This window comes from Stegodyphus dumicola, chromosome X2 (assembly GCF_044657685.1).
Source record: "Stegodyphus dumicola isolate Sdum_Otavi_A_Nest chromosome X2, ASM4465768v1".
NCBI lineage: Eukaryota > Metazoa > Arthropoda > Arachnida > Araneae > Eresidae > Stegodyphus > Stegodyphus dumicola.
The window spans coordinates 159,778,914-159,805,795 of record NC_140781.1 but is presented as its reverse complement, the minus strand read 5'-3'; the positions used below and the strand labels follow the sequence as shown (position 1 = coordinate 159,805,795).

Genomic DNA, 26,882 nt, shown 5'->3' with positions numbered 1-26,882 from the left:
GGAGAAAAGCAGGGAATTTTCAAATCCTACCACCCAAATGACTTCATAACGATCCCATCATAAAGGTACTCGCACCTTTCTCTGAGTCGGCAGCTGTTACCCACAGACAAATACTTGGGTGTCCCATTTTCTTGATGAAGATTACTTTTTTTAAGGTATAAAGTGAACTTTTGGTGGTGTGAGCACCTTTATTCTGCGACACCCTTATATCTTGGTAAACAGTGTCCAATTTGAATAAAAGCATTGGTGCCCTTACGATGAGCATCATTAACCTCCTTTTTCATCCATAACGTGCCTAGCACATTCAAGTGAGATTTCTGCAGGGTGGATGTAATGCACTTCAAGCGTTCTTCTACATTTTAAACATTTAAAATGCTTTGTAAATATTTACTACTTGTTTCAGTTTTGTTTTTGTTTGTTCTAATACCTTTTAGATGGCAGCACTAATCAGGCATTCTAGTTCTAATTGAATTTCCCACGTGTTTATTGAATATTTGTGCCATTTTGCATAAGATACATGTAAGTGGATGATGGCTTCGACGTCTTAGCAGAAAAAGAGAAAAATGAGGCGTTATGTTTTTTAGATTATAATGATAGTGATTTATCTGATTTAGATAACGAGAGTGAATCACTTTCGTCTGATGAATTTTCAATTACTTCATTTGAAAGTGAAGATGAACTATATAATCTGGCTGATGCAAGAACATTTAACTGGTTTTTGAATATGACGTGTGTTCTGCTTAGATTTTCTTTCCTTGGAAAACCCGGAATTACTCAAAATATTCTACAAAATGATCCTTCAACGTTGGATTTTTTAAAATTATATTTCTATAAGGATCTGATAAATATTATCATCGAAGAAACGAATCATCACTATCAACAATTCATTAGCAGCAACAATCTAAAAGAAAATTCTTGTGTATACAAATGGAAGGTTGAAGATTTTTGAGTTTGATTTTATTACAAGGCATTATACAAAAGTTAAATGATGCTGGTCCAAAAAACGCTTTATTGAGACACCATTTTTCTCCAAAGTTATGACAGAAAAAGATTTTCTCTTCTTATGAAATTTTCACATTTTTCAAACAATGAAGCCACTTTAAATAATGTTCAATTCCAAAGTTAAAAAAAAAAAAAGTTTTGAATGTTGCTGAATACCCGAGGAAAACGTTCTCTGGTGTTTATATTACTATGAGGGATATATGCATTGATGAAAGCTTACTTTGACTACTTACTTAGTCATCTGAGCTGGATTGAGTATCTACCTTTAAAACATGTTAGATTTGGAATCAAATTTTTTTAATTGTGTGAATCAGATACCAGTTATGTTTGGGACTTTATCATTTATGCTGGAAAAATACAGATCTAAGATTTTTCCCAGAAAATACATCTACAGGAAGAAAGGTAATATTATCTTTAGCAAACCCTCTGTTAGGAAAAGGTTATTGCATGACTTAAGATAATTTTTATAATAGTCCAGAGCTGTCAGGCATATTCCTAAAGAGCAAAACTGATGTATTTGGCACTGTAAAACTGAACAGAAAAGACATGCCTGCCTTACAGTCAATGAAACTGAAGAAAAATGAGACAGTTGCTTTCCAAAGGGGGAAAATTCTCGTTATGAAGTGGAAAGACAAGAAGGTTATATGTTTGGTGAGTACAGTACATAATAACTCCATGGTCGTCGGTAATGTCACAGCTTTCGTCCAAAGTTAATGAAAAGTATTTGTAATTTTGGACTCCAGAGACAATTTATATGCCAACATCCTGGCCCATGTCATCTACTGATGCATGCAGTATTTCTAAACAAACCTATTTTATCAACAGTATTTTTGCATATATATCAACAACATTTTGGGCTAATATTAAAAGCTATTTTTTATTATTTCTTCTCCATCGGAATAGGGTTTTTTTTTCCTTCTGGGCTAACAGCAGAGAAAGTCATAAGAAGCCTTCACCATAGTTCCCATTTCGTTATTTCTCTTCTGTATAAATGAATTCTGGTCACAAGTGTAATCTGACAGGATATTTTGTGTTTGAAATGTTGGTCCAAGTTAAAGTTTTTCTACACTCCTACACAAATTCCTTATACTGAACAAACAGGTTTGTAAGTATTTTGATGTGTAAAAAGCAATTGTTCTTTCCAGACAGTTTTAAAATCATCAACTGCAATATCCTCTTCATGTTTTCTTCATGTTCGTGAATGCTCTCCAAATTAACCTATGAATTTGCACTTTTTCAGTGTGGGTGCAAATTGTCTGAAAATATCAAAAGTTTATTATGGAATTTTGGTACACCTTTCACTGTTTTGCATCTCATTTTTTTAAATGGATTTGCTGTATTAATTGAATTAATGTAAGGATATTTCAAAAATCAAAGTATAAAAAGTGCACTAAGGACTTAATTTTCACGAATTGGATTTTCACCAGGATTGAGAAATGGCATATACTACACCACGAAGGCATGCTAAAGATTGCGTGAGAAATATCTAATATGTTCCCCCTTTTAAAAGGCGACTGTGGATTAGGGGTTCCAATTGCCAAATCCTGGTGGTGGAGAATCATCATCCACCACCCTTTTAATTTGGACACCACTGTAAAGACATTTGGTTTTTGGAAGCAGTTGAGATGAAAAATGAGCAATGCTGTCTCCGGGACTCGAACCACTGACTTCTTGAATATGCGTCAAGCGTGCTGACCACTACACCACAAAGGCATGTTAAGAAGACGGGAGAAATACCTTATAACTTTATGCATTGTTTTGTTGTTTAATGTCGAAGGTTTACTCATGGACATAGGAAAAATAAAACTTTAAAAAGAACGATGGTGGACAACAAAATCTAAAAACAGTTTAACTCTTTTGCACTGAACTTGCCGGTGTCTGAATGCTCAACCATCAGACACCGGCAGGTCTCCCGAACGCCTGAATCATTTTCTAAAAAACACTAATAAAGCATTTTTTGGACCAGTATCATTTAACTTTTGTACAACATTTTCTATCTAGTGCATTCCCCCATCACATTAGTGCATTGCTCATTGCTTTTCAGGAGTTGTTAACTGACATGCCAATCATTCTTTTGAAGGGACTGAAAGTAGTTGTGTTATTTTAGTGTGCCTCACTTTTCCTTTGTGTGCTGTCAATATTTAGCTATTGATGCTGAACTTTCCCAAGGGAAAAGTGCACACAGTGGTGAAAGTGTCCAAGAAAGACATTGTCACTTTACTTAAGTAGGTTATTGTTAGCGCTGTAGCATTCTACATGTCATGGGGGAAGGAAATCATTTCCGACAAATATACATATATGTGGGCACTTCAGATGTTTGAATAAAATAGATTTTGGCATTTATGTGAAAGACTTAAAAAAAGCTTAACATCTTGCTCAGCAGTGCAAAAATCAACTGAGCCAGACAACCAGGGTGTTACACTTGCTCTCACTCAAGAATGGATAACCGTACCACGACACAATGGCAAAGCAGGGCAACTCAAACCATCGACCTTGTAACATGACCATGCTGTCTTACTGAATTATTGTACTTGTGACAAGCAATTCAGTAGCATATAAGTAGAGGTTTTACAGTTTTTTGATGAAATTCCTCAAGTTGACTTTAGTATTTTTCAAACTTTTTAATTTTTGAATAAGTCTTCATATGCCACTGTTAAAACAGGCATGCCTACCGCAGGTTGGCCATCCATGATTTAGACTAAGTAAGTGAGATTTTTTAAAAAGATATTATATTAACGATGGATTGCTTTTTATTTTTTAATATGCTTTATGCATTTTTAATATTTATATTTAAATAACATTTAAAAACTTCGTAGACACATTAGGTTATTTGGAAGCAGGAGATGTGAAAAATGAGCAATGCCCTCGCCGGGACTCGAACCACGGACCTCTCGAATACTTGTTGAGCGTGCTGACTACTACACCACGAAGGCATGCTAAAGAACGCGGGAAAAATATCTAATATGTTCCCCCTTTTAAAAGGCGACTGTGGATTAGGGGTTCCAGTTGCCAAATCCTGGTGGTGGAGAATCATCATCCACCACCCTTTTAATTTGGACACCACTATAAAGACATTAGGTTTTTGGAAGCAGTTGAGATGAAAAATGAGCAATACTGTCTCCGGGACTCGAACCACTGACTTCTTGAATATGCGTCAAGCGTGCTGACCACTACACCACAAAGGCATGTTAAGAAGACGGGAGAAATACCTTATAACTTTATGCATTGTTTTGTTGTTTTATTATATGTTATATGCAGTATTTAGTTACATAGCTTGGTTTACCATTTAAAATCTAATAAGTTACCAAGATATTGCACCTATATTAATAAATAACTTTAAAATATGATTTTAAATTTGATTGTATTTTAGGAAACTGAAAGTTATATGCATCCTTTTTAACATCTAGGGCAATTATTTAAATAAAATGTTTTCTACATTTGATATTTAATGCATATGTAATGTTCTTTGTTCATTTATAGGCCATAATTTTTGTTATAGTTATATTTGAAATCAGTTAACTACTTTGGAATTTTTTTTTTTTAGTTTAATGTTCCCAAATAAAAATTTTAAGTGAGCTGAATTAGTTTAGAGTGCTTGTCAGGTAAACTTCATCTGTCCCTATTTAAATATATACCATAATCCAACTGGATTTACATGTATAATTCATGATTTATTACTTGTTTTTCTCCTTATATAGTGATAAATATCCAAGTGCATTCATTAATTAAACAGTGGAAATGAATGTGCTTAATTAATTATTATATCAGAAATTAAGTATTTCTTGTGATATGAAGAGACAATTTTAAGACAACTGAAGGTTAAATATCAGGAATATGTCCAATTATATAAGCATTTCACTGGTACATTTTACTTGCACTTGTCAAATAGCTTCTCTAAAATTTATAAAAGTTTTAGACTAGAAATTTGAGAGTGAATATCATAATGTATTTTTCATCCTCTGTAGATTCTAATTGATACTGTGTGGGCTTTATATTACTTAACAGATGGTGGCAATGACCGAATTCAGGTACTTGAAATCTTTCCATTCTCCTTTTTTTAATGTCTGTAAATTTCTTTATAATATATATATATATATATATATATATTAAAGTAAGGTTTTATTTCAGCATATAAAATTTTGGTATTTTCTGATTACCCACACCCGCGCTACACAGCCATGAGAAAGTACTGATGAGCAATGCACCATGTCATCAAAAACATTTATGTAGAAATCTATACAAAGTATTTACGTGGCATCCTAGGTATGCACATAGTATCCCTCAGACAGCTTTCTAGTTTTCTGAAATTTTTTGCTATTGCGGCAGCAGATTATTATATTTCCTATGCATACTGCAGTTTTTTTTCACCTTTGACTAAAACTTTCCTTTCTGCACTCATAGAGCGTAATGTGACTCGCTCATCCTTCTCATTTTAGGATTTTGTCCCAAGTTTGTGCAATTATCTGTTTTTTTGTCCAATGAAAACAGTTTTAAGTGTACTTGGAGAGAACTAATAAGGTGAACTGCAAGAAGGTGCTTGTCTTGTATGGAAATAGAAGGATGTGAAAGAAAAGAAAGAGGCCGCCGGATGCATTGTGAAAGTAGACATAAAGATACTGAAACCAATGTTTCTCTCCAGAGCTGTAAGTGTGCAATCCAGAGCTGTAACTCAAGAAATAAACAATCTCGTTGTTGGGCGATGTGTGCACCACGTTATTTTAATTTTTGTAATAAATGCCTATCGACATGGTGTTCACGTTGCTCGCAGTTTGAGACAAAAGCATCTTGACGTGTGTGGCATGTCTTTTTAACGCAAGTGGTTAACTATTGCATTCGCTACTTTCAGAGAATATTTTTGACGAAATACAATGTTTCGTTTTTCATTAGCTGGCATTATGATTTGTTGTAGGCTTCATTTAAATTTCTTTCCTTGAATTTTTCTAAATTAATTAACTGATTTCAAAGCAAGTTGAAACTGACATAGAAAGTTGCAAATTTTGAAATTAGTTATCCCAATCAATTTTTGTCATACGTGACTCAAACTTCTAATTTTACTTTTTCATAATGAGTATTAAACTTTTCCACATATAAATATAGGAACTGGGAGACATCATTATAAGTTAGATTTCATTAATTGTCAAAAATAGAATTTAAAAAAATTGACATGAACGAAACATGATTATTTTTGGCATTTAAAACAGAAAGCAATTACAGAATTGGAATTATATGACTTCAATTAACGACTGTAAAAATAAAGGCCAGGTATGAGCTGGGTGTATATGTGTGTGTGTATATATATATATATATATATATATGCACATACATGTTTGGTTCTGCTGATTGTAGTAAAAGAGGGAGTTGCACAACTAGATGTTATAGCATTCCCATATACAAAATTTCAATGTTGTATGGCTAATCATTTAAAAATTATGCAAGGTGCATATGTAAGAACAGCCCAGTGGTGGCCAAGCAGTAAAGATGCTGAACCCTGGTAGCTCGGTCTGAGGCTCAAATCCTGTGAATGGCTATCTGCATGGGCATTTTAATGGTTTCCCTCATGTGTAATGTGTATACAAGCCAGTTCCCCTTCAAAATGCCTCCTCGAAGGCATCCCTTCCCTTAAGCAAATAGCCAATAAAATTGCTGTAATAAAATAACCAACCAAACTGTAATAGGTAAAAGTACAGACATCATCCCTTTTGAATCCATTTTACAATTTGTTTTGGTAAAAACAGTCCTTTATTATGTACAGAGAGCACACACACAAAAAAAAAAAAAAAAAAATGCCTTTGGGAATGGTCGAAATGGATATTTTCCTTGAAATATGATACCCACAGTACTTCCTTTACTTCATACAAGGAAGTAAAAATGGGTGTCAAATTGTGAAGTTGGAAACCTGCATGCTCATCTGCTGGACACGTAGCTGAGTTACCACCTAAATATATTAGGCACTATCATGGTTTGCCACATAACTATTTTGGTGTCTACTTCCTGGCTTTGTGAATAGTTTTCAGGGGTGGTGCAAATAATCATAAAGAAACAAACCTTTTATATAGACTTGAGTTCAAAATTAAGATGATAAAAAAAAAAACTTTTTTCTAAATTTATGAAGAAGTTTGAAATTATTTAATGTTAAGTTTTATTTTAACACAAAATTTCTGAAAAACATTTTGTTAGAAAAATGATTGCTAGAATCATTAAGGCAACAAGAACTAGGGTAATATTCATAAATTATCAGGACTAGTTTCAAAGGTTTAAATACAGAAGCTGCGTCTTCAGCTGCAGAAGTGCAAATGATGAAAGAGAAACCAGTGATAAGATAAGGTGATAAGAATGAGAGGAAAGAAGTCAAGCTACTGGTGTCATCTGTTGATGAAAATTAAAAACAAGTATGAAATAATTTCCTTAAAAGCTGAGGGTAAATATGGACGGATTTAGGACTGTTAACTAAAACTGGAAGATTTTTATAAATGTGAAAACCTCTAGAAGATCTAATTCACCATCGGATGATATTTTTTCAATAATTTTGGTTGCAGAAAAAAGCAAAATGTGATTTTTGTGACCAACAGTCTTGGGCAACAGAAGATTCATACGTTTCTTTTTCCCTAACATATGCCTCATGCTAAAAAGCAGGGAATTAGATTACCCCAAAGAAACATGGATTGGTGGTCCTTTGTGGAATTTTAAGGTTTTGTTAGTTTGACTAATGTAAATTGAACCACATTGGCAAAGAATCCTGCATGTATTCCAAGAATTCATATCCGAAATGGGGTCCTTTAAGTATGGAACTCCAAATTTTATTCACAGAAGAGAAATGACCTGAAAGTTGAATTTCTTGTAAAAACACATAAAATAGCACCTTCTCATTTTTAAGAATTCTAATGTCATTCCTTTTTACTCCCAAAGAGGTGACTGAGGTTTCACCTTGGTGGGTGAGTTGGCTAGGATTTGTACTTAGACAGGCTTAGCAATGGGGGAATATAAGTTGTTTTCACAGGACTAGAATCACCAGTTCTTCAGTAGTGAGTTCAGGCTTGGCAGGGACCATACTGCTACTGTCTTGGAACTGTGGTGTTGCTGTGCAAAATAATATTGATTGGTGGTCCTTTGGAGTTTCGTCTCTGTTGGCCTACTCATGGAGGCTTCACTTCTATCCGGTGGTCAGGTCATAGCCCAGTTGCGACTGGCCACTACAGACTGTGTTTCAAGCAGAGACAGCCTTGACCCTTGTGAACCGTATAACCCTGCATCTTCATATGTTGTCCCCTCGGGTTGACCACATGGTCTGCCCATCTCTGGATTGCCTTTAGAGATGGATAATTAAATGTGTATGGGCATAAAAATGCCTGGGTTTGGTGTCACTGACCAGCGAAATGTCATTCAATTTTTTCCATGGATTAGCGAAAAAATTGCACTTATTTTACAGAAATTCAACTTTGGGTTAATTTTCTGTTCTGTCAATAAATTTGTAGTTCCATACTTAAGGACTTCATTCTGGATGTGAACTCCTGGTGTATATACAAGATTTCTTGCCAGTGTGGTTTAATTTACCTTGATAAAACTAAAAGAGCCTTAAAATCTCATGCTAAATAACATGAGGCATATGTTAGGAAAAAAGAAACACATAAAATCCTTTGATACCCAACACTGTTGGCCCTAGAATCACATTTTCCATTTTCTCTGCAGTCAAAATTATTCAAAAAACATTTTCTGTTGGTGAATTAGGTTTTCTACAGGCATTTACTGTTCTTGAAAGTACTTCAGTTCTGGTTAACAATCCCAGTTTCAATCCATCTTTATCCTCGATTTTTAAAGAAATTATTTCATAGTTTTTCATTTTTCATCAACAGATGGCACTAATAGTTTGACTTTTTTTCTTCTCATTCTTATCGTCTTATCTTGTCATTTGCAGCTGGAAAAGAGGATTCTATATTTAAACCTCCAAAACTGGTCCTCAAAATTTATTAATATTATGTTGTTTTTTGTTGCCATAACTCCTGCAATAATATAAATATCAGAAAGCATAATGAAATTTGGTATGGATGCATAATTATATAAGACAGCAGCTGATGCCATACAGTTGTAAACATAGCCAGTCATGACTGTGAGTAATGCTAATAAGAGGAGGAGTGTCCATACTGACTTCACAAGATTAGTGCTTAAAATAAGGCTAGCAGAAGATATGCTTAGCTCTAACAGACATATAGGTTGCATAACAAGTTATACTGCTAATCACACAGGTGATGAATACTTGTAGCATTTGCACCTAATCCTGTACTAAAGCAGCTGTCAGCTCCTTATTAGCTCTCAGACATAGTAGGCAAATTACAGTTTCTCATAAGTATATCCCATAGGTGTTCACTGAGGAGATTTGGCACACTTATGTGTTTGCTAAATACCTTTGCTTTGAATATATTTGTCCATTATTTGACTCCTACCCAGACAAGTGATGCTGTTTATAAAAAGGAACTAAATCCTAACTGTGCTTCTGAAAAGTTAACACAACTTTTAAAATATCTTCTCTGTACTTATAAAAAATCGGGGAAACCTCTGTCAAACGCACTTTCTTTCTTTTTAACTTAAATAAATGTATGTCACATTATTAAGCTGTGATTTAGTTTCATGTAAAATTATGATAATTTGCTTTTTGGTATTGTTTTACAGATGGTGATAGACTCTCTAGTTGTGCCTCAACTTGTTCCATTATTAAGTCACAAAGAAGTGCTTCTTCAGGTTTGTTATTGCTTTTATCTGACATAGTTTTTAAATTATGTTGTATTAAAACTTTTGTACATTTTGTCCGTCATTTGTTAAGATATTTTGATGTTTTTAGACTGCTGCACTCCGTGCAGTTGGAAATATTGTTACTGGTACTGATGAGCAGGCACAAGTGGTTTTGAACTGTGATGCATTATCTCATTTCCCTGCATTGCTTAACCATTCAAAAGAAAGAATAAATAAAGTAAGTATAATTATTTAGCTGAAAAATATATTTATAATAGGCTTTTAGTGCAACCACCTTGGTGACATTTGGCCTTTTTTTTTTTTTTTTTTTTTTAAACAGATGAAAGGTAAATTAAATGATAAAGTTGGCAATTTTCAACTATGTCTAAAATGATTGCTGAACTATCAATATTTGTGGTAAATTTTACTCTAGCAGTTGAAAACTATACATTGTAATCATTAAATAAGAATAAAAAACGCATTAAAAATAAAACATATTTTTCTTAAAAATCTTCTGTAATTTTTGTGTGCTGTTTTTCCCATGTACACATTTATCTGTTTTCTCTTGAATTGCACAAACTCAGCATTGCACACTAGCTTTCTACTAAAAACATCTCGTCATTATTCCATTTAGCAATTTAGTGGCAAAATGCTATTTCCGGTGAAAATGTTATCCCAGTTTCTACATAGCTAGCAAATTTCACAAGAACATATTTTAAAAAATTGAGTTTAAGGCAAAAAGGTACTGTTCTGTTACTTGGACCGGAGTCATTGCCAGATGTTTCACTAAGCTCGCCAAGAGATCAATTCATATGAAGTCGTCAGTGTTTACTTTTAAATTTGTTATAATGTTTACTTTTTAAAAAAGTATAAGAATGCCTTTTCAAAGTTGAGAAAATGTACATTCTAAAGATAACTTGTTTTTATTATTACTGTATTTACTATGGATATGAAAATTTGGGACTTACCTAACAGTGAAACATCTTCCATACAAGTTCTTGTGGAAAGAATTGTTATTTAAGCCCCCCCCCCCAAAAAAAATTACCTTCTCAAAATTGGTCTGGAGGATTGAGAAGGAGTTTCTTAATGGCAATTCGTTTCATTTATGTGTGGTGTTTGGTCAGTATAAACTTGATATGAATCACTGCATTGTTGTTGATTGAAACAGTTATGTAAGAGGAGTCAGTGGCCATGCATTAATATCTAGAACGTCAGTTAAAATAGGTGGCACTGGTTATTTATTGAAGTTGACATTGTTTTCACATTGAAAAATAATGTTGGTTGTATCTTTCCACTCCAGTGGGTGTACGTCAGGATTTGCTGAGAAGGCAAAAGAATGTTTTTAAGCTGCTATGCCTAACCACTAAAGTTTTCAGACATTTTAAATGATATGCATAGTTTTATGACTTCGTGTTAATCTTAGTTCTCTAACTAAATATTTCTTTTCCTAATTTCTTTGGAAAGTTGTTTAATTTACATTAAAAGTTTCTAATTTTATCTTATGTTACTTTTCCCTTGGATGTTTCTTCAACTTAACCGTATCGTAAATATTTTAGCAATTATATTTACACTTCGAATTTTTCGTCAGATTGTCTGCTTTTGTTGATATCTGAATCTGGTCCCGATAACAAAACAGTACCGGGAAAAAATATCACAGTTTGTCTATAAAATTTTTGTAATTTGGAATACGGCAAAAAGAATGTATATAAAATTTTCCCTGCATGTTGATCAATGGAAGGATTTTTATGAGCGGGGTTTTCTGAAGAATGTTTATGTGCATGTTTACCATAGTTTGGCACAATCTGAAAATTTGGCAACTTCTGCTAAGGTGGTTGCATTTATGCGTTTTTTTAGTTTTATCGGTAGATGAATATAATACATATTTAAGTTAAATTTTTTAGTTATCGATTGGCAATTGATGATTAGTAACTAGACTTCAGCTGTATTTTTTTTTTCAATTTGTATTTGTATTAATTAAGGCTATTTTTCTTATTTTTAGGAAGCTGTTTGGTTTTTATCTAATATAACAGCTGGTAACCAACACCAAGTTCAGGCTGTTATTGATGCTGGTTTAATTCCTATGATCATTCATCATTTGAGTAAAGTAAGATTTTCCTTTAAAATTTAATTACTTATTATTGTATTTGTTCATGCATATACATTTATGTCAGGCTGTAATCATAATGCTTTTGCTTGTTTTTAAATGGTGCTCAGTTTGCAATTTATGAATGAGTCAGATGACAGAATATGAATGTATTCCATTATTCATCATTTATAGTAACAATTCTTTAAGTTGTATTTCTTATTTTATGAATTTATATTGCAGTTAATGAAGTTAAATATTTATTCAATTTAAGAGACTTAAAAGACACTGAGTAGAATTTAAAGAATTTTTATTGTTCTTTGCACCAAGAATGAAAGTATAAGAACTTGTCAGCATATTGTACACACAGTTAACAAAAGCATAAACCAATATATTCATTGAAAAATGAAATCTAAGATTGAAAATATGTATCTTTTTGCTCTATTTGGCTTAAGCACCACTTTGATGGGTCTTACAGAAGTCAACAAACATATTGGTACAGAATGGCATTTGTACCTTTTTTTCAGTATAGCAAAAGCCCAGTTATGGAGTTAAATTAATTGGAAGGCTCACATAAACCTCCCTCCCCAAAAATGTAACCAAATGAGACTTGAAAAGCATGTGCAAGACACTGTTGTCAAACTGTATGATTCCGCACCAATAATAGATAAGTGCAACATCAGAACATAAAGATAATCTTCACCTTGGTTTTATGCCGGTGTAACTGGAGCAGCTGCCCCTGGCAGCAGAATTTTTAGAATTTAGAGAAGCATGAAACAGAAAATTTCAGGATGATTAAATTTAAGATTTCAGGATGGCATTAGGGCAGCAGAATTTAAGTACAGCAAAATTTTTAGGATTTTTAGAGGCACCTAGCAGTGAAATTTAGAATCAGTGGAGATAGCATCAGGCAGCAAAATGCTTAGCACTGGCCCTGGTTTTATGTAAATGCATTTAGTTTTTCCTATATAAGTTAATTGTTATTTATGTTTTTCCTCCTATTAAAAATTAAATTTTGGTGCTTGCCTTCTATTAAGGAGCATGGAGTGGAGTATTCTGTGGAAGAGTATGGAACGGAGATAAGTTACGAGATCCTGGCATCAAGAAGTGTGTGGGTTTATGGGCATGGTATACAAATTTGTTTGAAAACAGATAAACGATGATGATGCAATTTGAGAAATTATGATAAGCAACTTAAGTTTTTCATATCATATATGTATAACTCTTATCTGTTGAATACCTAACTATTTATCTGCTCCTTTAAACTTCTGCTGCAGTGATTAGCACGAATTTAGTGGCATCTCAACCAGCTTTAATGTTTGATGGGAATTTCATAATCAGGTAAGATGTTTTAAGTGTCATAAGACCTGTGAAATACATTGGCTTTTATGTCTCAAGTACTTTTTTATTGTATTTCTTTCTTTATTTATTTTTAAAATCTTTCACAGTTTTAAATGAAGGCTTTTCATAAGTTCTTAACTAACAAGATAACTATTTGCATAATTTTAGAATGGAAATTTCATCTAACATTCATTTGGCTTTTCTGCCCTGAATTGCATTGCATTTTTTATCTGCTCAACTATTCAGAATTTCCTTTTTCCAGCATTCAGCCTTTCCTTAGTTTTCTGGCTTGTCGAGCTTTCACTGTACTTTCTTGTAGTAGCCTTTGTGAGGAAGGAAATTTGAGCATTTCTTGCTGAACAAGAAACAAATGATTTCTTGCTTAACAAGAAACAAATGTGTGTAACAGGAAACAAATGATATTGAACAAATTGATGTACACAATCAATTTGTTCAATAGCTTCAGTACACAATTTATTCAAAACATACTTACAGTAGCAATGTAATATAAATTTGTGTTTATTACAATTTTGGGTACTTAACATATTATCTCTTCAACCATGAAAATGTTGCCAAGCAATGTGATTTAGCACTAGTTATAGACAAATTTGACATCAAAAGACACTCTTAGTATTTGGGCTTTTCTTTGATATAACCCCAATTGAAAAAACAAAATTAAAATTTTGGACCTGCGTTTTAGCTAGCAGTGGGTAATTTTTAAGACATCCTACCATAAAAAAAATAGTATATTAACAGACACGGTATGGTCAGCTGAATGCAGCCAACAAAACAGTAACAGATTTGAATAGTTATCTGCAGGAAGTTTATACTCATAGCATCTAAACAGAGCTTCGAACAAAAGTGGTGTGTGTGTGATTATGGCAAAGCCTCTAGGGCTATCTGACTAAGGGGATGGATGCCTTCGTGGAGGACTTTCTAAGGGAAACTGGCTCGTATACATGTTACACATGGGGAAAACCACGAAAACGCCCATGCAGCCAGCTCACTGGATTCAAACCTCGGACCAAACTACCAGTGTTCAGCGACTTTACTGCTCGGCCGTTGGTAGGCCCAGCAAAAGTGGAGGGCCTAACAAATACTAGAAACTGACAAAAAGACTTGTGTGCTTGCTAAAAGTGTAAAACTAAAAGAAGTCAAGTACTGATTGTTTATTAAATAAAGAGGTATCAATTCCTTCAGAATCCTGCAGGAACGATTGGTGCAGCTGTGGCAGATATCCTCCAACGTCCATGGTTCAGTGGTTGCCAACTTTTATAATCAACAAATTAATATATAAGTATCCAATTTTGTAAGCAATTTATTCAAAATAAACATCACATATAAACTTATCTGTCAGTTAATTCTTAATAACACTGAATGGTGGCTTAGTTCAGAAATTGTTGCTAATAATAGTACATCAAACACATTATCATGGCTGATATGTTACTTGAATTCAATACAATGATTTCTGCTGGGTGGCACTTCAGGTTATAGGAAGTCATATTCCTGTGTTTTTTGGTCTTTTTTCTGAGTGCCAGTTATAGGATCCACATTTATACTCATGGTTCACCATGAAGTGACAGAAACCAATTTCATCCACTAATTTGGATTTATAACCATTCCAGCAGTCTACGGTATCACCAATCCCTCACTCGTGCTTTTTGGGGTTTTCTTTGCTTCTTGCATTTCGAATTGGTATCTGAAACAAGAAATACTTGTCATGGTGACACATGCCTCTTAAAATCCATTTTTGTGTTAGTATTCTCCCTGCATTGTTGTTCCATTTTACAAAGTGGGATTTTTCAAACTCCACAACTTCCGTAGGTCCTCATGTATTGCTGACTGAATGTCACTTCAGGAATGGAGCAGACTTCCTCCATTTAATAATTTCAAATGATGACTACTGTTTTTCCCAGATTAAATTGCTTTTTGCTCCATTAGACAAAAGTGAGTTCCTCATTTCAGCAATACTTCTACTGCAGTGCTGTAAGAAACAATATTCTTTTGTATTGAATCCAGCACTCCGTAGTCATGAGATGAACAAAGAAGTGCATTTTGTTAACCTTTAGCCTTCTTTTTTTTTTTTTTTTTTTAATTTACGCTGTTTTCTATCCAAGTGAAAAATATGCCAATGGTAAGGTAACTTTAGCATTTAGGATTTTTTTGACAAACAGTTTTCAAGCCAAAGGCTGGGCGTAGTTAATGGTGGGATGCATACTAACAAGATATATACTAGTAGAGAGCGTATCTGCAACCTCCAGCCAGTTCCAGCATTAGTGTCACGGGACTGCTGGTCGAATTCCGAAAGTACGGAAATACTTTACATTCATTTCTATGGGAAGAAAGTCAACTGCTCTTCTTGGTCACATAAAATTTAAGAAAAAATGGTTATCCTCTGTAGCGCCTATGGATGTAAAGAAAGTTTTGTAAAAGGAGGACCTGTAACCTTTCATAGGTAAGTTAAAACTGCATGATTTATTATTTTATTTCCAGTATTTTTGTCATTTTACTATCTCTGTTGAATTGGTTGGAAAGTTTCAGCCATATTGTATAAGAAAATTGCCGCTGTATATGATATTTTCAGCATGTATTATTAACATCAAAATGTGTTAAATGCTCTGACACTATTTACTGGAATCGCCCTTTACAAATAATTGAATTTTATATTCTTTTTCTGTGTACTCTGTTGAAATAGAAAGCTGTGCCAGCTGGCACTAACCTTTTTTTGCCAAGTCATAGGCGTTTTGGTTTCGTAAACAGGTACTGCCGGCGATATAAAAAGAAAATATTATTATTATTAAATAATTAAGAAATGATTGTGCGATACTTTGTTAAAAAAGTCAGTAATTAAGTAAGTAATTATCAGTAATTAAGATTACATTATTTTGTTCCAGTAATACTTTGTAAAAAAAAAAAAAAAAAAAAAAAAAAAAGGCTGAAAATCTTGATTCATGCAATATTGAACATAAACATTTAAACAGCATTATTTTAAAAATCAGATTGCCTTTATAAAGCTCAATGCTTTATCTTCATTTTCAATAAAATCAATTAAAATAAAAATAATCAACTTAAATTCTGTCTCATCAACGACAGTGTTGGAAATTGATTGTAATTGAAAAAATATGATGGGAAAATTTACAATATTTTAAATAGTAATTATTAAAAAAAAGAATTTTTAACTATAATATCGGTTTGTTTTGTTTAATCCTAATGATAAATACTGAGTTGAAGTTTGTTATCGTTTGATACATATTCAATATAAAAATATTTGTTATAGTTAATAAGATGTATTGTTCTCCCCCCCCATGACATACACATGAGTGTGGAAATTATTAATTAAGATTGCGTTATTTTGTTCCAGTAATATAATCTCAAGAAAAGGGAGGTGGTGCTAATTTTAGAAGTTTAACCTACACGCAGTGAAATATAATTGAATTTGTTAATAGATTTTTATGAAGAAAGAATTGTTGATGGCAAAATCAAAGTAACTTTAATTGATCAACATTGCCTTGAGCAGAATTTTTTTCCCATCTACCATCATCAACAATCTAGTTTGAAAGTGACTCATATTTTCTTTTAAATTTGCACTTGACCCTTTTTTTTCCAGAAGGCACCCTTTGACCTGTAAGTTGATGTATTACAAATTTTGTTTTTGGATGTCTGTGCTATAGTAAAATAATTTTAGAGAACTTTAAGGTGGTCCAAAAGGACCCTTTTGATTTCCATTCCAATACAGAATTACAAAATAAGAATTCTCATGCAATAAAAAGTTAAGGGAGGAAAATGCCACCCCTCAGATGCAGGCAATTACATTATTGTCTTGACTAAAATTGTATGTATATTTACATTCCTTCCAATGAAAAATCACTACACTTTTAAAATTTAATGATATTTTTCAGCATGTACTTAAAGAATTCTGAAATGATACTGAAAAATTACCATTCTTCTGCAGTATACCTATACAGTCAAAAGTCTTTAATCCGGACTCGTCGGGACTTCGGCGATTCTGGATTATCGATTTTTCCGGATTATAGATCATCAGTTTAAATCTGGTAAGATGGCATGCTGAAATTATAAAATTAAAAATATGAAACCGTAATTTATAAAATAATGAGCAATTATGATCTAAAGGGTATCAAAATTTACAAAAAAAAAGCTTAATATTTATTTGTTTATTTTATTAAACATTTCTTTCAACACGCGCATGTATAAAGCATACATTACGCATAGCTGAAATTAGAAAATTGCAACCAGAAAACTATTTGATTTGTATTCGTGATATTTATAATGACGAGAAATTTGATTTAAATCATATCAAAGAGAGTACATCGAGATGAAATAAATACTACATTTAGTAAGGAATTATAAGCCGAATAAAATAAAAACATCTGCCCTGAAGATAACGATAGTGCTGACAGATCAACTTCCAGTTCATTGCGCGCTGCGACTTCCCCCCCCCCCGCACAGAGCAGCATGAAATTGATAAACAGATTTCGGAACGGTTAGATAAACAAAGAATATGCTTTTATCCATTTTTTGCAGCAATTCCACTTTTTGTTTGATGGACATCGAAATATACTTTCGTTTTGTAGATCCTTTGGGAGCTCCAGCATCGGAAATTCTATTTGACATAATCGAAAGTTCAAGCTTACTTTTATAAAATTGCTCTTACAGTCTGCAAAAAATAATAAGCCAGATCCAATTCGAAGATTAAGGAACAACGCAATCATCAACATTAACTGAAATAGATAATTTTAGCTTATACCGTCCGTTATACATTAAACGCGCATGCGACAACGTATTCTGGGCTTGCGCACACGCATATGCGCAGTCGTAAAGGTCTTATGCGCACGCGTAAACGCCTATGCGCAGAAAGTTTTTAGCTTTGAGGTCTGAATTATAGATCATTCCGGATTATGGGTGTCCGAATTAACGACTTTTGACTGTTTGACCTGGCATACATATATGTGTGTAATTTAATACTTCATTTGCTACTTTAGTACAATTAAGTTTTTTTTTTTTTTTTTTTTCAATTATAGTTTTCCCAGAAAGACAAAAACAATGGGAAGTACAACTGTGACGTGAAAACTTTAAAGTAACCAAGTATTCAAAGTTATGTTTGAAACATTTTACACCAGACTGCTTCGGCAGAAAAAGTGTGGAGGCACCTGGTTAAAGGCTGCAGCAATTCCAACATTATTTAATTCCCCTGATCACTTAAAAAAAAAAAAAAAAAAAAAAAAAAAGCTATAGAATTTTCTTTAATTTATAATGAGGAATAAGTATGTATTAAGATTATTAGTAGGAGTTAAATTAAAAAAAAAAAAAAAAAAAAAAAAAAAAAAAACCTTGAAAACAGGCCTTTAATCTTTGGTTGTATACAAACAATATATATATATAGAGAGAGAGAGAGTTTGTCAAAGAAAACCATCAAAACTACATCTAAGTGAACTTTTGCAGGTTTGAATGAGGCTCTCATCATTATATATATCTCATCATTACTAGTTTTCACTTTCTATTCATAAAAGCTTTTTTTTTTTTTTTTCTGTGAACAGTCAGTTTTATTTAAGCCCTGTATTTGTTAAAATAAAAGCATATGTTTTTAATTTGTAGTTTGTATTTTATTTACACTTTTATGTATTCTTATTTTAAAATTAAATATCACATTCTTTATATATCTATAAAGATTTCTGTGGTTTTACAAGCCATCTCAAACAGTTTTACAATACCATCTCAGAAAAAAAAAAAAAAAAAAAAAAAGTGTGATTTTCTTTCTCTCTTTAGGATGCAATGCATTAAAAATAAACGATATTTTTTACCCCCTCAAATATTATAACAGTATTGCAATTAATTTACTATTTTAATTCCTAAATGTTATTCAAAAAATAGTTTTTATCTCAATTTTTATTATTTATTTTAGATTTTCTTCCTAAAATTATTTAACCTAAACATCTTAAACATTGATGCAAATAATTTAAAGGAATTATTAAAAGTATAGATGAAATACTCAGGAAAAACATTAAGTTATATCTAAAAATAATTGTAAAAAATGGAATAATCTAATTCGAGATCATTATCTGCAGACTGCCAGCAGATGGAAATAAAAAACACTCCCTGCCATATCAAAAGCCTGCCAAACTGGCAATGGATAGCCTAAGCTATCACTCCCCAAGAGCGCCAAGACCGTAAATCACGTGGTGTATGTTGGGGTTCGCTAGCAGATGAATTCCCTGTGGAATGAGCCATCTACCTGTTATATGAAGTCGTTGATGCCTACGTCCCATGCATAGTGATTGACTTACTAGAAGCACACCTTATTATTCTGGAAAACTTTATTATATGAAATAGATTTACATTGTATGGTACAGGGTAAAAAGCATTCTTTGCATAAATCAACATTGCACAACTCTTTTTTTTTTTTGTGTGTGTGTGTTTATTTGTGTACAGCATGCACAGCAGCATCTTGATTTTCCAATTACTGTAAGATGATCCCCAACATTCAGGAAATTCTCAGCAATCTTCGAACCGGCAGTAATTTTTAAATTAAGGAACCAGCAGTAATTTTTTAATGTATTAGTAGTCAAAGGGTTAAAAAATAACCAGAAGTTTTTCTTTCCTGCAGAGTCTTGTAATATTCTGCAAGCATGATATTGAGATTTATTTAGTGACTTTTGCAATGTTTCAAGATTTCACTTTCTTCAATGTCTTGTTCTACAACTCTGTTGCAATTGTCATTATGTGACCAATGTTATCTAGGTTTCTTGTGATCATTATATATTTAAATTTCTACTACAACACTGATGATGTTGTTCACTCATCTATAACCAAGACATTGCACCATTCATAATGTACGGACGGCTCTAGAGTTTGCGGTATGTCACTTAAGAAGAAGATAAATTATAAATATCTGCAGTGCATTCAATGGCGGATACTTCTGTGGGTCTTGTTTTTCCTCCATTCATCATTGCCATTTTTCATAATATTGCCTTCTCTCTGCTTCTTCTGTCTGGTCATGATTTTGTTTTACCTCCCTCTGTTGTTCCTTGTTCCTCAAAAAGAAATGCTGTTAATGTTATTCAATTTGGCTATAAAATCACAGGTGATTTCCCTGTAATTTGTTATAATAATGGCAAAGTTGGTTTTGCATTTGTTGTCTTCAGAAATGGTCTTGAATTCAAGCACTTTCAATTTAGAATTCGAGATGAATGCTTGATTTTTATAGATGAATTTTTGTGCTTATTTCGCCATCAAATGGATCTCTGAACAAAATAGTATTATTTCAGGCTATCTTATTTGTACCAATTATCTTTGAGAGCTTAAAATTTGTGTCTTCTTCTGACATATTCGTCAAGATTCAAAGACAGCTTAAAAACCTAAAAGATTAAAAATATTTCGGTTGGTTTTGCATTTGTTCATGGATATACAGATCTTGTTGGGAACGAATGGGCTGATTTTGTAGCAAAGAATGCCAACAAGTGTGAAATTGTCATTCTTGTCGATATCTCTAAATCCTGTTATCAGAATGTCATGAATGTTAGTATTGTGGAGTTGTGGGATCAAGAATACATTAGTTCAAATGAAGGGAATTTAACTAAGAGATTTTTCCCTTCCATCGAAATGAGATAGCTATGTCATTATTATTTTTTTTTAAATTATAAAATGACCCAATTCCTTATTATCAACCAAAACTTTAAGAATTATCTTAGCAGATTAAAGTAGGATCCGGGAATGTTTTGCGGTTACGGCATTGGTGTTCAAGGAAAATGTTGAATATGCCTTTCTTCTATGTTCCAAATATTACAGTGAAAGAAAAATCTTGAAATTGGTGAAAAAATATTAATAGTAAGTGGTCTCCAGATTTTCGTCAGTTTATTTCTGAGAGAAGTGCCTTTTGACTGATTTTTTTTAATTCATTGTAAATTTTTGTAATTCTTTACAATATTTAAATTTTTGCTTTCCTGTTTATTATCTTGTATTATGTTTCATATATACTTCTGCAAGCCCCATGTGATACTTTGGGGGTACATTGAGAATTCTTTGTGTTTTTAATAAAAAAAAAAAAATACTGTTATTATGTGTTCTTCACAGATGAAGATATTATGCATTCTGTATTAGTACTATGCATGTGTAAGTCAACATTTATCTATTATCGAAATTTAGGTTATTAAAGCACACTGAAATTAAATCACAATGTTATCTTCGATTTGGGTTATTGTTTGTCTCAGTGCATTCATGGTAAGAATCAAATCTTAATAATCTCTTCCGTTTGGCTCATTGCCCAGCTAAATTTTACAACAGTCTGTTTCATAATTCACAAATAATTTCCACAAAATTATATTGTTTGATTTCACTGTGACATATATTAATTACAACAGCAAGTAGTTTCTCACAGACTTGAGTCATAACCATTTTCATTTTTTTTGCCTCAGCGAAGTTCTAAAATCTTAGCTAAATGTTTAATTAAGGGGATATATTTTTCACTATCATTAAGGGGGTCCTTTAATGAAAGTGATTGTGTCCTAAGATTAGGGATGCTAATTTTGATAATTTGTTTTTAGATAATGTTTCTTGTTTTTGCTGATTGAACAGTACAAAACAATATTTTCTGCCCTCTGTTAAAAAAAAAAAAAAAAAAAAAAAAAAAAAAAACCAGCAATTATTTGTAAATTACTGCAAATACTGTTTATGTTCTTCATACAGGATCTTTTTTATAGGAAGTGTTTCAAATGTTCACAGATTATTTTCGCACTGGATGGCATGGTCTATCAGGATTATACTGTATTTACTTCCTTTTTCTGCTGCCTTTGTCCCAGTAATTTTACTGCTTCAAAACTTGAGGAGGGAAAATATCTGGTGTATACTATTTCTGAAATGATGATAAAAATAGTATATTAAAAAGCACACATAAAAACAAACTTAACGTTATATTATGTATTTCAAAGGACTTATCAATTTTAATAATGTTACTTACACAAAATAATTTGCTATTTTTACAAACACTTAATGATTTAATGAATACCACGCAGGCATAGTTAGCCAAACTGCACTTGTTTTTGCCTTTCTCTCATGTGACACAGGGTTGGGATTATAGAACAAGGAGAGAATATAATGATAATAGATGTTACATGCTGTATGCCAGTGGAATATTATGTTATTATTCTTTATGGAAAAGATATTTGTTTTGTTCATATTATAATAAAGTGTTGGTTCTATTCCTACGTATGCTATATGAAAATGTTCATATCAAGTCCACGTTTAATATATCTAGAACCCACCTCATGACAGATATGCAACAATGGTGTCAGAGAAGAGGGATGTATTTATAATGGATGAAGAATGGGATTACTAATATCCCAGGGAAGTATAAGTGATTGGTCAGAAAAGGTAAGAAGTGTTTTGTTCAATTTATTTTGTTGGAAACTGAGGTTTAAACATAACAGAAATTGATTGAAGTAGAACTCGCAAAATTTAAGAAAGAATGGAAATTTATTCATTCAGCCATTATCAAAGTAACAAGTTCCATTGAATCTTTAACTGCTTCTTGTAACTTTGAAGAAATATTAGAAACATTAGAAATTTTAAAAGCAGTTTCTTTGAAAGAATTAGATGAAAAAATTTGAATTTTAACTGATGTTAATGATATTGAAAATGAAATCGAGGGTGCCCTGGAATAAAGATTGCAAAATAGAATTTCAGGGGCACAAGATTATTGAAAGAAAAGGGGAATGTCAATAATTCACTAGTTTCTAATGGTTCTTCTCATGATAATAATAACGTATGTTATTTCTGTTGTTCTTAGTAGAAGCTCTGATTTTATATTGTTAAGTTGCCAAAAAGTATGATTGATAAATTTAATGGAAACTCTGAAGTGTGGCAGACATTTTACAATACCTTCGATATGGCAATAAATCAAAGTGAAAAATTACCCAAAGTTAATAAATTTAAGTACTTTCTTAGTCTGTTAGGAGGTGCAGCTTTAAAAACAATAGAACGATTTTCATTATTGCTTGAGAATTAAGACGAAGCACTTAAAATTCTTAAAGAAAGCTATGGACAGAAAGATTTTATTAATTCATACTTGCATAAACTGTTAAATTTATGACCGTTCTGAAGTAGAATGATATGCATGGTTTGAGAGAATTATATGATACCTGTAACATACAAATAAGGTCGCTAAATTTGATAGGAATCTAGTCTGAATCATACAAAAGTTTACTTTATCCTTTATTAATTAAATGTATTCCTAGGGATATAACACTTGATTTTGCTCGTCAGAAAACAGTTGAAGATTTTAATTGTTAAGATGTGATGAAATTTCTAAAATGGGAAATCTAAAGTAGCAAACAAACTTCATTAAATTTATCTTACTCTAAGAGTTATGCGAATTTGCGTGGAAAGAATATTATTTCCCCCTAATGAAAAACAAAACAGTTTCCACACTTGTGATTCTTTCAATGGCAACCTGACCATTGGCACCAGTCATTCCCATAATGTAAATAAAATTGCAGCTACTCGAACTGTTTATATATATATATATATATATATATATATATATATATGTATTGTGGAAGCAAAGATAATTTTTTGGAAAAATGCATTATGTCTCTGGAAGAAAGAAAAAAAAAAAGTGTTTAAGAGATTCTAATTTGTGCTTTCTTTATTTCCAAAGGAACTGGATAACAAAAAATTGCCCTTCTCAATCAAAATGCTCAAAATGCAATTCTAAGTATCATATCGTATTATTGCACGAAGATAAGGAAAAGTTTAATAAGGAAGAAATTAAGAATAGACCTGATGCTGTAACCGCAAGAAATTTTAATACAGGTATTTTAGTGTAAATCAAAAAGCTATAGGTGGATTACTCGATGACTTGCCGACCATTAAACTTATTTGTGATGATAAATTAATTAATGCAGTATCAAATGCAGGCACACAGTTTATTGTTAAGGCTGATATTGTACCATACCCCCCCCCCATTCAAGTGTTATTCTCATGTCAGCTTTCAATCTTTAAAGGCTCCTCTCATTTACCTTTTCAAAGTATTCTGAAGATGGTAGATTTTAGTTACCTATTTTTATAACGTGCATTATTTGATAAGTTATGTAATTGATTTTGAATCAATTACATAACTTATTTGATTTGAACTTTTGTCGTTAAGTTTATTGATTTGAACTTTTGTCGTTAAGTGCTTTTAATGAGATAAATTGAGATGATAAATGAAGGTTTAATTATGAATGCAAAAATGTAAACATTACTAATGATAGCTTGGTTGAAATGCCTTTCTATGAAATGAGAATTCTGACGAAATGTTTAACAATGATATGGGAAACCTTATTAACATAAAAGTAATGAAACTGTAAAGAAAGTAATAGAATGTTGTGCTCTGCTACATGAAAATACCGGTAAGGATGATTCTAAAGGTAGCATAAGACTAGGTCATTGTGTTTCAGATTCAGAAATGTTTCATATTGAACAAATGAATGATCTGTCTTTAAAAACATGCTGACAAGATGCTAAGAAGGGAAGTAATAATTTTATTGTATAAGATATTTCTCCCGCCTTCGGAGCGTGTCTTCGTGGTGTAGTGGTTCTGCACGCTGGGCTGGTATTCCAGAGGTCCTTGGTTTGATTCCCAGCGAAGGCGATTGCTCATTTTTCATCATGCCTGCTTCCAAAAAGTACCTAATGTCTTTACAGTGGTGCCCGAACTAAAAGGGTAGTGGATGATGATTTCTCCCCACCCAGGATTTGATGACTGGGTCCCCTAAAAAAACCCCATTTGCCCTTTAAAAGGGTGAGTATATATGGTATTTCTCCCGCTTTCCTAGCATGTCTTCGTGGTGTGGTGGTTCTACACATTGGCCGGTATTCCAGAGGTCCGTGGTTCGATTCCCGGCAAAGGCAATTGCTCATTTTCCATCTTGCCTGCTTCCAAAAAATACCTAATGTCTCTACAATTGTAACTGACAACTTTCTGTCTCATAAAGATAAGATTTTAAGAGAGAGAGTTCGTTAGTTGGTCCTAAAGAACGAAGAAAAATTTTGGACTAATCTCATTCTAGCTTATAGGGAATTCACTTGCAAACCAAGAAGACAGCCAAACAATTGAGATATTCCTTCTATTGGCCTAAAAATCTTCTAAAGATATGAATGAATCTTGTAATGCATGTACAAGGGTGGACCCCCCCCCCCCCCCCCGCAAAAAAAGGTTACAAGGGTAATAAAAAATTATTTATTAATAATAGACAGAAAATACAAAAAGGGATTAATAGGCACACATGCCTGTCATTTTGCCACATAATCACCAAATCTATTTAGGTAGTTATCAGAATGCAACACCAACTTGTTTAATCCAGCTTTGTAGAAATCACATCCCAGCCCCCAGATAAATGTTCCTTCAATTTCAGAAAATCAAAATAGACACTGGGTACTAAACCTGGGCTATGACCATCCTCCAAATGCTCGATCAGAACAACAAATCATGGCTTGCACCTCCAAGCAAGACCACTTTTCTAAATGTGTTGCCATTTCAATTGCTGTAACGCATCTGCAAACTTACTCTACCTACCTATACAACTGCTGCTTGGCAACTAGTACCATTTGTCTACATTTTGGGGATAAACACTTATTTCCTTCACAATAATTGCTTTTCAAATACTGATACTTGTAACCTTTTTTTGGATCCACCTACGTACTTCTTGTCACCTCCAAGCTAAAAAGCATCCTTTTGATGAAGTTCCTGTTACAACAGGGGCACGTCCTAACAAACAATTCCAGATAATTAATGTGAATATCCTCAGATTTGTGAAACCAAGCTGTCAAGGTTATACAGACACACTAGATCTCCGGCCCAGGTCTGACTTGCGGACCCATACAGAGTTGAGATATCTGTGGTCCAAGGGACCTCATCCTTGTGGCCGCAACTCCCTGCAGTCCCAACCCGGCTTTATACAAAAGCATAGATATGAAAATGAATTTAGTCAGTTTGCCTCTGGGCACCACTCCATTGGCAAAACAATCGAAGATATGAGTGCTCTGTCCACTCTGTCAGTCCCCGTCATGAGAACTGAGTGGGTTCAAACCCCCGGTGATTCAATCAACGATCTGCAATCTAGCTCCACCGCAGCCGAAGGAACAGACACGACATTACCAGTACGGTCCCTGCCAAGCCTGAACCTACCTGAGTATAATACTCGGGTTCTAGTCCTGTGAAGCCAAATTATATACCCCCGTGGTTGAGACTGCCTAGGTACAGATCCTAACCAGTACTTCCCAGGCATTTGCCCGAGTCAACCCGACGAGTGTCGGGACTTTGGCGATTCCGGATTAGGGTTTTTTCCGGATTATAGATCATCAATTTAAATCTGGTAAGATGGCATGCAGAAATAATACAATTAGAAATATGAAACCATAATTTATGAAATAAAGAGCTATCATGATCTAAAGGGTATCAAAATGTACAAAAAGAAAAAAAAAAAGCTTAATATTTATTTGTTTACTTTAGTAAACATTTCATTCAATGTAAGTTGTTCAAGTTGCTTCGTTTTTTGTGCTAATACTTTCTCTTTAATTCTATAAACAGACATAATTTCTTGTTCAGTTATAAAATTCCACTGTTCAAGTCATGTTATTGCTGTGTTGAGAATACTGGCTAATTTGTCAATCGAAATTTTTTCATTTTCAATAACGTTCTCTGTTACTTTCTTCACTATCGGAAGCACACATTGGTAAA

General features: G+C 32.9%; 1 protein-coding gene across 5 annotated transcripts in view; it reads left to right on the top strand.

Moving 5' to 3' along the window:
* The window catches only part of LOC118201138 (importin subunit alpha-3-like), a 104,206-nt gene that overhangs the window by 38,879 nt on the left and 38,445 nt on the right, over positions 1-26,882 (top strand). For 4 of the 5 annotated variants that reach the window (XR_015039103.1, XR_015039102.1, XM_085809553.1 and 1 more), the window contains 4 exons: positions 4,968-5,030; positions 9,667-9,735; positions 9,836-9,964; positions 11,726-11,830. Coding sequence is in view for 3 of the 5 variants with exons in the window: in XM_085809553.1 (XP_085665679.1) it covers positions 4,968-5,030; positions 9,667-9,735; positions 9,836-9,964; positions 11,726-11,830 (366 nt within the window). In the remaining 2 variants the exon portion in view is untranslated. The remainder of the gene's footprint in view (positions 1-4,967; positions 5,031-9,666; positions 9,736-9,835; positions 9,965-11,725; positions 11,831-26,882) is intronic. The other variant, XM_085809554.1, reaches the window with a different exon arrangement.